Raw genomic sequence first — 14,176 nt, 5'->3', positions numbered from 1 at the left:
AGAAATATCAAGCATGATAGACAAAGGAGAATCAGTGGACGCTGTTTATTAGGATATTCAGAAAGGCCTCTGACAAGGTGCCACATTGAGGCTGCTTAACAAGTTAGGAGTACCTGGTCTTACAGGAAAGAAAGCAAAGAATAGGAATAAAGGGATTCTTTTCTGGTTGGATGCTAGTGATTAGTAGTATTCCGCAGAGGTCTGTTGTGAGCGCTTCTTTTTACATTCTACGTCAACACTTCGGATGATGGAATTGATGGCTTTGTGGCCACGTTTGCAGACAATACAAAAATAAGTGGACGGGTTGGTAGTGTTCAGGAAGCAGGGAGGTTGCAGAAGGACTTAGGCAGAATAGGAGAATGGTCAAAAAAGTGGCAGATGGAAAACAGTGTCAAGAAGTGTATGGTCATGTACTTAGAAGAAATCAAAGCGTAGACTATTTTCTAAGTGGAGAGAAAATTCAAAAATGCGTGGTGTAAAAAGACTTGGGAGTCCTAATGCAGGATTCCTTGAAAGTTAATTGGCAGGTTGAGTCAGTGGTAAAGAAGGCAAATGCAATGTTAGCATTCAATTTGTGAGAACTGGAATATAAACGCAAGGATATAACGTTAAGACCTCACTTGGAATATAGTGAGCTGTCTTGGGCCCCTTGTCTAAGAAAGAACATGCTGATAATGGTGAAGATTCAGAGGAGGTTCACGAGAATGATTCCGGGAATGAAAGGGACCGATTGATGGCTCTGGGCCTGTACTCACTGGAATTCAGAAGAATGAGGGGAGATCTTGCTTACACCTATTGAATGTTGAAAGGCCTCAACAGAGTGGATGTGAGGAGATACTTCCTGAGGTGGGGCAGTCTAGGACTAAAGGGCATAGCTTCAGAAATAAGGGACGTCCTTTTAGAACTGAGAGGAGGAGGAATTTCTTTAGCCAGAGAGTGGTGAATCTTCGAAATTCTTTGCCAAGTCTTTATGTATATTTAAGACAGAGGTTGATAGATTCCTGATTGGTCAGGGCATGAAAGGATACAGGGAGAAGGCGGGAGACTAGGGTTGAGAGGAAAATCGTATCAGCCATGATGAAGTAGCAGAGCAAACTCAATAGGCTAAATGGCCTATATCTGCTCCTATATCTTATGGTCTTATTTTGAAGGCAGAGGGTTGATAGGTTTTTCATTAGTTACGGAGAAGGCAGGAGATTGAGGCTGAGAGGGAAATGGATCAGCAATGATGAAATGGTGGAGCAGACTTGATGGATCAAAATGGTTCATAAATCTTATAGTCTTATAATCTCAGGAAATCAGCAGCTTCTGAGATACCCAAACAACCGAGTCCGGCACCAACAATCATTCCACGGTTAAAGTCACTTAGATCATATTTTTCCCACATTCCATTGTTTAGTTTGAACAACAATTGAACCTCTTGTCCATATCTGCATGCTGTTATGCATTAAATTGCTGCCACATGATTGGCTGATTAGATATTTGCATTAACGAGCAGATGTACTTTCCTTTACCAGCTAAGACATAGAATATAGGAGTGGGTATGTTATGGTATTTTCCTTGTGGTGTAGATGGTTGAGAGTGTGTCCATTTGAGGTATTGAGATGAAATTATCAGGTGCATAGATAGGTTGGATTATAAAATGCTTTACCCCCAATGTTATTTTAGCAGATTTACCTAGAACAAAGGAGAATGGGTTTAGCAACAGAGGCAGGATGTTTAAGATTCAAGATTCAAATTTATTGATCAGGTGTACATCAAAACGTGCAGTGAACTGCATTGTTGGTGTTAACAACCAACACATCTGATGGTGTGCTGTGGGGAATACACAAGTGTTGCCACACATTCCGATGCTAACATAGCATGCCTACAATGCTCGGCAGTACAATACAGCAGGGGTCCCCAACCCTTTTTGCACCGCAGACTGGTTTAATATTGGCAATATTCTTGCGGACTGGCTGACGGGGGGGGCGGGGAGTGGGTGGTGTTCAAGTAGGGTTGCCAATTTTCTCACTCCCAAGTAAGGGACAAAAGTAGCAGTCAAATGTGGGACACTTGTGTTTACCCTGAGAAAGACTACCATGACCATGAAGCGTTGTGCAGGCACCTGTGTGCGCATGTGTGTACAAATTTTTTCTACAAATCGGTTTTGGCTTAATCTTCCCGATTCTGTTATGTGAAACTACACTCTACATACATCATTTCTACTTTATATAGGCTGTGTATTTATCATATCATTCCTGCTTTTACTATATGTTAGTGTTATTTTAGGTTTTATGTGTTATCTGGTATGATTTGGTAGGTTATTTCAAGTTCAACAGTGTGAGACAAGGAATGAAGAAAGGTGCAGCTGACTCATATCATTTCATATCACCAAATCATATCGTTTTCTTGCAGTAGTTTTGTAGTTGGGGACCACTGCAATACAGAACACAAGCAACAAAACAACAACAGCAAAACATACAATTTTCTTCTCTCTTACCCACATATAACAGTCCTTTAATCTCAGCACACACCTGCACCCACCAATAGACTTGGACTTGCAAATATTAGGTTTTGACTTCCCCAGTGATTTGCGGACTTGGCTCTGGCCAATGGGACTCAACTTCCAGACTTCCAATTCAACCCTTAGTTCTCGATCTTCGGCATCGATCGTAGGACACACCAATCACCAAGCACTAGGCCTTAAACTCAAGACTTGCTGATGACAGGTCTCTAAATACTAGACTTCAAACTCCAGTCTCACCAATTCACAAACCCCAGGATTGTCATCAGAACTCATTCCTCCAGTCTGTATAGAGCTGCTATTCTGGAACCCACAACAGTTCGTTGAACTGGGTGGGGGGAGGGGGTGTCCACTTTCTGCCAATCCAACATCCAACCACATATGTCCCAAATCTGTGTCACTGTCCTGTGAACTACTAGTGGAGATTCAGATTCCAGCCTGACCTCTAATTCTGTCACACCCCTGTCCCTAAACCCTAACCTAACCCTCTAAGTTCCCTCTCTATTGCCAAAACCATCCTTACAAACCTCAAAAACAATTTAAAGACAACTAAATCTCAGAATTTGGAACACACAATGCTGGTAAAAGCAGAAACCCTCACAATGTTTAAGAAGTATCTAGTGAGGCACTTACATTGTCAAAGCATATAAGGCTATAGAGCAAGTGCTGGTAAATAGGGTTAATATAGTTGGGTACTTAATAGCAGGCATGGAATGATGGGTTAATTGGCTTATTTCTGTTCTGTACACTCACTGGCCACTTTATTAGGTACCTTGTATACCTAATAAAGTGGCTACTGAGTATACGTTCATGGTCTTTTGATCCTGTAGCCCATTCACTTCAAGGTTGGTGTGCTGTGCATTCAGTAATGTGTTCTCTGTGAACTCTAGAGACTGTTATGCATGAATATCCCAAGAGATCAGCTGTTTCTGAGATATTCAAACTAACCCATCTTGTACCAACAATCATTTAAACACAGTCAAAGTCGCTTAAATCAGACTTCTTTCCCATTCTGATGTTTGGTCTGAACAATAACTGAACATCTTGACCATGTCTGCATGCTATTATGCATTGAGTTGCTGCCACGTGATTGGCTGATCAGATACTTGTATTAATGAGCAGGTGTAGAAGTGTACCTAATAAGTGGCCACGAGTGTGCGACTCTATATACTGTAATTTCATTTACTTCAATGAAGAGGAACCGTTGTGAGAAAGAGAGGTTTGTTACACGTAATTTATCGTATTTAAATTATTTAATTTAAATATGCTAACTTTTTTAAAATGTTCTAATGTTTTTAGATTCTTTGAGAAAATTTTTAAGGTTGGAAGAAGATGGCGCCAGCGAACAACGCAGCCAAAGGCTATGTCCATCAGGCAGTTCATGAAACTACTTCTTTTACTTCTTCTTCTTTCAAATATGATTCTTTGACTATTGGAACCTGTAATTTACATCTTGGTGATGTGTCTTCGGGTGGACTGAGCGATCTGGCGCTTTGCTGTCCCTGAGGAAGTTCGGTGAGGCTTCGAGTGGAGTCTGTGGCCTGGGGTGTGACTCCATAATCAACTCCATTTCTCACTGATCTCGCCGATTAAAGTGTCAAGCAAGATTGAAATCAATGAGGATGACAGCAGAAGGGGAGCAGGTGTTCAGCGGCATCTGCCTTTGTTTGACCAGTTTCTCTCTCCTTTTCGCTTGCTGTACCGGGGGAAGGTGCCTGCATGTGATCGGTCTCCCTCTCCCTCACCAGAGTGCAGGGTTTTGGATAACGTTTAATCAACGCAGTTTGTGGATTGGACTCAGTATGCATGTTATGATTTGCTTCTGGTTTCTGGCTACTCCTTTTTTATTGCTATTTTGCGCAATTTTGATTGGGGCAGACTGGCTCTGCATCCTGCAGTCAACAAACAACACAGCACTAAATTGAACTGAACTAGACTGCACATTCCTGGACTGTTTCAATGATTTTGTAGTTTGATATTTTATATTCTGTGTTTCGCGCTCATTTTTTGCCATTTGTGTGATTTGTTCTTTTTTTGTGTATGGGTGTTTGATGTTTTTCTTTGAACAGGATCTGTACTGTTTCTTTGTTTCGTGGCTGTCTGCGCGAAGATGAATCTCAGGGTTGTATACTGCATACATACTTTGATAATAAATGTAATTCGAATCTTTGAATTTTTAATTATGCATTTAATTTTTTGTAGCTCTTAAATGCCACTGTCTTAAGCCACTGGCCTAATTGAAACCTATCGAAAGGTGAAAGCCCTTGATAGAGTTGATCTGGAGAGGATGGTTCCTAATGGTGGGAGAGTCTAAGACCAGAGGACACAGCCTCAGAATGGAGGGGTGTCCATTTAGAACAGAGATGAGGAGTAATTTATTTAGCCAAAGAGTGGTGAATCTGTAGAAAGTGTTGGCACAGGCAGCCGTGGAGGTCAAGTCTTTATGTATATTTAAGGCAGAGGTTGATAGATTCTTGATTGGTCAGGGATTGAAGAGATATGGGGAGAAGATTGGATATTGGGGCTGAGAGGAAAATTAGATCAGCCATGATGAAATGGCAGGGCAGACTCGATGGGCCAAATGACCTAATTCTGCTCCTATATCTTATGCTGTTATAAAGTAGTCCATAGTCTTATTGATTTAGAGATTACCACATGGCAATCATATAATCCTGCAGAATGTAGGAGGTCAGGGAAACTTCCAATTTTCTGGTGATGAGACCTACAGGAACTGTGTCCAGCTACAGCTCCTGACTGACTGGAGCTGCAGATGTACTTTCTCAGGAGCAAAGGGGACATCAGAGACAGGAGCTTTGGTAAAACAGTCACACTGAAGGTACAGACACCATGTAGTTAGGAGACTATAGACAGGAAATGCAGAATTCCCCTCAGGAACAAGCACACTCAGTGGCCACATTATTAGGTACACCTGCACACCTGCTAATTAATGCAAATATCTAATCAGTCAATTGTGTGGCAATAACTCAATGCATAAAAGCATGCAGACATGATCAATTGGTTCAGTTGTAGTTTAGACCAAACATCAGACTGGGGAAGAAGTGTGACCTGCGTGACTTTGGGAATGTTTGTTGGTGCCAGAGGGAGTGATTTCAGTATTTCGGAAACTAGTGATGTCCTTGGATTTTCATGTACTGCAGTCTATAAAGCAGAGGCTCCCTACCTTTGTAATTCCATGGAACAATACTATTAAGCAAGGGCTCCACAGACCCCAGGATGGGAATCCCTGCTAGATTTTACTGAGAATGGTAAGAAAAACAAAAAACATTCAGTGAGTAGGGGTTCTGAGTGCGAAAATGCTTTGATAATGAGAGAAAACAGAGGAGAGTGACTGGACTGGTTCAAGCTGCCAGGAAGGCGACAATACAAATAACTACATGTTACAACAGTGGTGTGCAGAAGAGCATTGCTGAACGCATATACCTCGAACCTTGAAGTGGATGGCCTACAGCTGCAGAAAACCAGGAACCTACACTCAGTGACCACTGGAGGAGATACCTAATAAAGTGGCCACCTAGCGTGTATTGTCATGGATGTTGTCGGGGGGGTGCGGGGTGGATCTGTTGGTGTCCTTCCAGAGGGGAACAGCAACAATGGTCAGGTCTGTGGCACAGCTGTTAGCAGGACAGAGAGCGAGGGAGGTCTGATAGGCTCAACTACATTTATTTTAATGCAAAATGTCAGATGGCAGATGAATTCAGGGCATAGATAGTCTCATGGGATTGTGATATTATAGCTATTGAGTACTAGGCAGGTTTGGGGTTCAGTGTTTCAGGTTACAAATGCCACAGGCATGTTATAGGTGGAGGTAGGAAATGATGGGGAGTTATGCCATTGATTAGGGAGAATACCCTTGTAGTACTTAGAAAGGCTGTTGCTTGGGGAACATCTGGTGAGGTAATATGGGTAGAACTTAGAAATTCGAAGAGAACACACTTTCATAGAATAGTGCTAGCAGAATTTAGAGTAATTACTGTGCAGAGAGATCACAGATATGTGCAGGGATAATAGGGCTTAAATTCCCCAATATTGACTGGGACTATCATAATACTAATGGGTCAGAATTTGTTAAGTGTCAAGAAGAGATTTTTGAAATAACAAGCAGTCCAAAGGTTACAAGAGGGCTCCACTCCAGGCAACTGTTCGCAAGTTGTAAATGAGCAAAAACAGTGCGTGGGAGAGGATCACAGCTGCAACAGGAGAGTGAGCAGACAGCATGGTAGGAGGTAGCAATTGGGAATAAAAGTTTCCTTTTCTGGTTGGCTGCCAATGACTAGTGGTGTTCCGCAGGGATCAGTGTTGGGACCGCTTGTTTTTATGTTGTATGTCAATGATTTAGATGATGGAATTGATGGCTTTATTGCCAAGTTTGCAGATGATATGAAGAATGGTGGAGGGGCAGGTAGTATTGAGGAAACAGCTAGGGGGCAGAATGACTTAGACAGATTGGGAGAATGGGCAAGGAAGTGGCAATGAAATACAATGTTGGGAAATGCATGGCCATGCACTTTAATAGAAGAAATAAATATGCAGACTATTTTCTAACCAGCGAGAAAAATCCAAAGACCTAAGATGCAAAGGGACTTGGGAGTCCTTGTGCAGAACAACCTAAAGGTTAACTTGCAGGTAGCTTTGATGATGAGGAAGGCAAATGCAATGTTAGCATTCATTTCAAGAGGTCTAGAATACAGGAGCAGGGATGTGATGCTGAGGCTTTATAAGGCACTGGTGAGGACTCACCTTGAGTATCGTGAACAGTTTTGGGCTCCTCATTTAAGAAAAGATGTGGTGGCATTGGAGAGGGTTCAGAACTGGTTCACAAGGATGATTCCAGGAATGAAAGGGTTATCATACGAGGAACGTTTGATAGCTCTGGGTCTGTACTCACTGGAATTTAGAAGGATCGGCGGATCTCATTGAAACCTTCTGTATGTTGAAAGAACGAGACATAATAGATGTGGAAAGGATGTTTCCCATGGTAGGGAGTCTAGGACAAGAGGGCACAGCCTCCAGATAGAGAGATGTCCATTTAAAACAGAGATGCAGAGATATTTCTTTAGCCAGAGAGTGGTGAATTTGTGGAGTTTACTGCCACAGGCAGCTGTAGAGGCCAGATTGTTGGGTGTATTTAAGGCAGAGCTTGATAGGTTCATGATTGGACACTGCATCAAGGATTACAGGGAGAAGGCCAGAGAGTGGGGCTGAGAAAGCGGGGGGGGGAGAAAGGATCAGCCATGATTGAATGGCAGAGCAAACTTGAAGGGCCAAATAGCCTAATTATGTTCCTATGTCTTATGGTGTGCGAAGAGTGGTCATCAGGTGGCCTCACTGACTCAGTGAGCAAACAAGTCTGTTCAAATCTGGACAAACTGGACAAGTCTGTCTAGCTCTGCTCATCTCTGTCAAGCACTCAAAAGTGGCAGTTCATTTGGTGAAAGGGCGGTAGGAGAGCTAGCACGTGGAATTGCACAGCAGCAGGCAAGTCCATCACCACCAACCCCAGCAGTCTCCCAAACGTTCGGTCATATATGCGGCAAATCCATGAGTAACCCGAGGAGGATCTGTATGTAAGTGGCCCTACCGGAGAGGGAGTAGCACCTGAGCACTCAACCTTCTCTTTGGAAATGAGGCGGCGCATGTGATTGAAATGTCATTTAGCACTTTGGGACCAGTGACTATAATTCTATTAGTTTCAAAATAGTTGGGGAGAAAGATGGACTTACATCAAATTATCATCGTTAAGTCGGGAAGCTAACTGAGAGCAAGGCCAGTTTGATGTCACAAGATAGGAATTTGCCAAGGTTAATTGAAGAGGCTATTAGCGTGCAGAGGTACATTTGGAAAATGCGAGGATTTTAAAAGTGAGATAAGGTTATTGTTCCTGTATGAGTGAAGGGCAAGGCTGGCAGGATTAGGTAACTCTGGTTGATAAAGAATATTGAGGCCCAATCAGGAAAAAGGAGGCATATCTCAGAAATAGGTAACTGGGATCAAGTGAATCCCTTGAAGAGTATAAGTATTGTAACAAGATGATCAAGAGAATTGATAGGGGAACTTTGGTAGCCATTGTTTATATGGACTTCAGTAAAGTCTTTGGAAAGGTCCTGCCTAGTAGGTTGCCCCATAATATAGAATCACTGGGATATAAAGTGACTTAGCCATGTGGATATAAAATTGTCTTGATGGAAAGAGGTTGATAGTGGAGGGTTGTTTATGAGTCAGGAGGCCTTATACCAGTTGTGTGCTGCAAGGATCAGTGCTGAACCCTCTGGTGTTTGTCAATATATATTAATGATTTGGTTGAGAATGTTGGAGGCATGATTAGTAAGTTTGTGGATGGCACCAATATTGATTGTATAGTAAACTATGAAGGAAATCATCAAATTTACAATATGATCTAGTTAAACTGGGAAAATGGGCTGATGAATTTTAGTGGCAGATGGGATTTAACTCAGACGTGCAAATTGATATTTTTTCAGAAATTAAACAGGACCTATATAGTAAATGACAAGGTATACAGCAGAGAGGTCCAGGGGTACAAGTACACAGTTCCCTGAAAGTGGTAACACAGTTTGACGAGTGGTGAAGAAAGCATAAGGGACATTTGTCTTCAGTGGTCAAGGCACTGAGTTTCAGAATTGAGACGTCAATTGTGCAATTTATTTGTAAGTCTGCAGTTGGAGTAATGTGTGCAGTTCTGGTTTCCCAACTATAGGAAGGAATTATTTATTTAGGTACAGTACTGAATAAGCACTTTCAGGGAGCTATTGAATAGCACCCCAAGATCTCTCTCTAAATCAATGCTCCAAGGGTTCTGCCTTTTACTGTACACTTTCCACTTTCATTTGACCTTCCAACGTACAAAATATTATGATTAAATTCCATCTGCTATTTCTTTGCCCATATCTGTAATTTATCTCTGTAGATCAATACAACAGGTACTGCTTGTTTGCTATATCACCATAGACCAGGGTTTCCCAACCTGGTGTCCATGGACCCTTTGCTTAATGGAACTGGTCCATGGCATGAAAAAGATTGGGAACCCTGTCGTACCCTGAAGGTTTTTCCTAGTGTCGAACTTCTACGCTTCCACCATCCTCGTAGCCAGTAAATCTCAGGTCATCACTACTCGCTGCATAAATCTTTTTTTCACACATCTCTCCTTTAATTCTTGAACCTTTATACTATAATCTTGTACTATGAGCCAATGGGAACAGCCTTTCTTATCAAAACCTGTCTTGTGTAGTTGTACAAGACCTGACTAGGTGTTCATCCCGTACACCTCCATCAAACCTCCCCTTAACTTTCTCTGCTCCAATGAGAACAATCCCAGCATTACTTGCCTGTTTTTGTATTCAAGACTTATAGCTGCTTTGCTCACAGCCCTCTCATGTGTAAACCCTTAAGACCTCCTGGTCTTCATACTCTTTATTGCCTACCCCTTGCCTTTTGCCAAAAAGTTCAAAACTCAAAGAACATTTCAGTTTTAAGATTAATTTAACATTACTTGTCCCAGGTTTATTATCACTGACATACAGTATGTCATGAAATTTGTTGCTTTGTGGCATCAGTACAGTGCAATATATAAAATATAAACTACGATAAGAAATATATATCTAAAAATTAAAAATAAATAAATAATACAAAACGAGAGCAAAAGTAGTGAGGTAGTGTTCATGAGTACATTGTCCTTTCAGAAATCTGATGGCAGAGGGGAAGACGCTGTTCCTAAAACACTGTGTGTTCCTGTACCTCCTCTCTGATGTTACTAATGAGAAAAGGGTATGTTCTGGGTACTAGGGGTCCTTAATGATGAATGCCATGTTTTTCAGAATGACCTTTTGAAGATGTCTCAGTGGTGGAGAGGCTAGTAGCCGTGATGGAGTGAGCTGAGTTTACAACCCTCTACATCTTTTTCTGATCCTTTGTTATGGCTCCTCCATACCAGACGGCGACGCAACTAATTAGATTTCTCTCCATAGTACATCTGTAGAAATTCCCTAAAGTCTCTGGTGACATTACAAATCTCTTCAAATCCAAATGAAATATAACCGTTGGCATGCCTTCTTCGTTATTGCATCAATATGTGTAGCCCAGGATAGAAAATAGAATATTTCAACGCATTATAGATCCTTTGGCCCATGATGTTCTTTCTCTCCACTACATAGAACATAACAATACAGCACAGCCCATTTGATCCATGATATTGTGCCGCTCCACTTCAAGATCAATCTAACACCTCCCTTCTAAATAACCTTTCACTTTTCTATCATCCATTCATCTCTCTAAGAGGTTCTTAAATGCCCCTAATGTATCTGCCTCCACCACTACCCCGGTAGGGCTTTCACACACCCGCCATCCTCTGTGTAAAAAACTTACCCCTGACATCTCCCCCCATACTTTCCTCCGATGATCTTAAAATTATGCCCTCTGTTATTAGCCAGTTCTGCCGTGGGAAAAAGTCTCTAGTTATCAACTCTATCTATACCACTTATAACATTGTACACCTCTCTCAAGTTACCTCTCATCCTCCTTCACTCCAAAGAGAAAAGCCTTAGCTTAACTCAACCTATCTTGATAAGACAAGTCCTCTAGTCCGTGCAACATCCTGGTAAATCTCCTCTGCACCCTCTAAAGCAATGTTCCAAGTCTGTCTAACCAAGCTCTATTAGAGCCGCAACCTTACCTCGCAGTTCTAGAACTTAGTCCCCTGGTTTATAAAGGCCAACTGACCTGACGCCTTCTGAGCATCCCTATCAACTTGTGCAGCAATTTTTGGGGTTCTATGGATGTAGACCCTAAGATCCCTCTATTACTCCACACTGCCAAGACTCCCGCAAAAAATCCTGCATTCTTCCTTCAAATTTAACCTTCCAAAATGAATCACTTCACACTTTTCTATCTGCCCCATCTCAGCCCTGCTGTGCATCCTGCTAATGTCCCATTGCAACCTACAGTGACCTTCCATACTTTCTACAACTCCACCAAACTTTGTGTCATCTGAAAACTTACTAACCCACCCTTCCACTTCCTCATCCAAGTAGTTCATAAAAGCAGGGGTTCCGGAACAAATGCCCGCAGAACACCACTGGTCACTGATCTCCAAGCAGAATGTTTCCATCTACTACCACCCTCTGCCTTCTGTGGGTAAGCCAATTCTGTAAGTTCAAAGTTTAAAGTAAATTTATTATTAAAGTACATATATGTCACCACATAAAAATCTGAGATTCATTTTCTTGTGCACATACTCAATAAATCCATGATAGTATATAATAATCATAATAGAATCAGTGAAAGACTGCATCAACTTGAACATTCAACCAGTGTGTAGAAGACAACAAACTGCAAATACAAAAAAAATAATAATAATAAATAAATAAGCAATAAATATCAAGATCATGAGATAAAGTGTCCTTCAAATGTTCTGGAAACATTTCAGTGATAGGGCAAGTGGAGTTGATTGAAGTTATGCCCTTTGGCTCAAGAGCCTTATGGTTGAGGAGTCATAACTGTCCTGAACCTGGTGGTGTGAGTCCTGAGGCTCTTGTATCTTCGTCCCAATTACAACAGCAAGAAGACTGCATAACCTGGGTGGTGAGGGTCCCTAATGATGGATGGTGCTTTCTTGTGACAGTGCTTCATGTAAATGGGCTCAATGATGGGAAGTCCTTTACCCATAATAGACTGGGGCATATCCACTATTTTTTGTAGGATTTTCCATTCAAGGGCATTGATATTTCCATACCAGGTTGTGATGCAGCCAGTCAATATACTCACCACTACATTTCTATAGAAGTTTGTCAAAATGTTAGATGTCATATCAAACCTTTACAAACCTCTAAGGAAGTAGAGATGCTGTCACGCTTTGTTCATAATTGCACCTGCATGCTGGGCCCAGAACAGGTCTTCTGAAATGCACCAAGGAATTTAAAGTTGCTGACCCTCTTGACCTCTGATTTCCTCCTCCTGAAGTCAACTTTCCAGTCCTCCTGAACCATACTGGAATCTAGTCATTCTTGAAAGATCATTGTTAATGCCTCCACAATCTCTTCAGCTACCTATATTAGAAACCTAAGGTATAGTCCATATGGTACAGGTGAGTTACCTACCTTCAAACCTTTCAGCTTCCCAAGCACATTCTCCCTAGTAATAGCAACTACACTCATTTCTGCCCCTGACACTATCGAACCTGCGGCATACTGATAGTGTCTTCCACTGATGCAAAATACTTATTCAGTTAATCCGCTATTTCCTTGTCCCCCATTACCACCTCTCCAGCGTAATCTACCAGTGGTCTAATATCTACTCTTGCCTCTTTTTGCTCTTTATATATCGGAAAAAACTTTTGGTATCGTCCTTTATATTATTGGCTACCTTACCTTCATATTTCATCTTTTCCCTCCTTTTGGCATTTTAGTTGGCTTCTGTTGACTTTTAAAAGTTTTTGAATCCTCTACCTTCCCATTAATTTTTGTTATATTATATGCTCTCTCTTTTGCTTTACGTTGGCTTTGACTTATCTTGTCAGCCACGGTTGCGTCATCCTATCTTTAGATTACTTCTTCTTTGGGATGTATCCACCCTGTGCATTCCAAATTGTTCCCAGAAACTCCAGCCATTGCTGCTCTGCTGTCATTCCTGCTACTGTTCCCTTCCAATTAACTTTGGCCAACTCATCTCTCATGGCTCTGTAATTTTCTTCTCTCCACTGTAATAATGATGCATTTGATTTTAGCTTCTCCCTCTCAAATTTCAGGGGGAATTCTATCATATTCTGATCACTTACTCCTATGGGTTCCTTTACCTTAAGCTCCCTAATCAAATCAGGTTCATTACACAACACCCAATCCAGAATTGCTGATCCCCTAGTGGGCTCAATCAAAAGCTGCTCTAAAAAGTCATCTTGTTGGCATTCTAGAAATTATTTCCCTTGGGATTAAAATCAGCAACAATCTGACTTTCCCGATCTACCTGTATATTGAAACCCCCCATGACCATCATAACATTGCACTTTTGATGTGCCTTCTCTGTCTCCCATTGTAATGTGTGGCAAACATGCTGGCTACTGTTTGGAGTCCTATCTGGGTCTTTTTATCCTTGCAGTTCCTTAACTCTACCCACAAGGATTCTACATCTTCCAATCCTATGTCACATCTTTCTAAGGATTTGATTTCCATGACGCTTCTCCTCCACAGCCCTCTGCCTGTCCTTTTGGTACAATGTGTATCCTGGAATGTTAAGCTCCCAACTATAATCCTCTGTCACCCACAACTCAGTAATGCACACAACATCATACCCGCCATTCTCTAACTGCCCCACAAGATCAGATACTTTATTCTGTACATTGCATGCATTCAAATATAAGCCCTCAAACCTGTATTCATCACACTTTTCAATTTAGTCCTTCGTTACACTGCAACGCTTGAATTGCACGGCCAATCAACAAGCGGGATTCATTAGAAAGGGCCAATAAAATACTACAGGTGCAAGTGGAGCAGCCATTCTCTGAGGGGCCATAATTGTGAGTGTGCTAGTGTTTAGAGTGGCTTTAACTCATCTGGCTTAGGCGAGGTAAATTATCTTGAAAGTTGCCTCTCTTCCTGTTGTTATTTGTTCATTCCTTGTCTTTTAGTGCATAGCAGTTTAATGAGA

General features: G+C 41.6%; 1 protein-coding gene across 2 annotated transcripts in view; it reads left to right on the top strand.

Annotated features, from left to right (window-relative positions):
- The window catches only part of ccdc171 (coiled-coil domain containing 171), a 478,351-nt gene that overhangs the window by 430,318 nt on the left and 33,857 nt on the right, over positions 1 to 14,176 (top strand). Inside the window, exon 25 of one of the 2 annotated variants that reach the window (XM_072258225.1) lies at positions 3,806 to 4,635. The exons of the other annotated variant lie outside the window; for it this stretch is intronic. Within the exon in view, the coding sequence (XP_072114326.1) occupies positions 3,806 to 3,814 (9 nt within the window). The 3' untranslated portion in view covers positions 3,815 to 4,635. Of the gene's footprint in view, positions 1 to 3,805; positions 4,636 to 14,176 lie in introns of those variants that run through there. 2 annotated transcript variants of the gene reach the window in all.

Source organism: Mobula birostris, chromosome 5 (genome assembly GCF_030028105.1).
Source record: "Mobula birostris isolate sMobBir1 chromosome 5, sMobBir1.hap1, whole genome shotgun sequence".
Lineage (NCBI taxonomy): Eukaryota > Metazoa > Chordata > Chondrichthyes > Myliobatiformes > Myliobatidae > Mobula > Mobula birostris.
The sequence above is the reverse complement of the archived record's forward strand: the minus strand, read 5'-3'. Positions and strand labels throughout refer to the sequence as shown.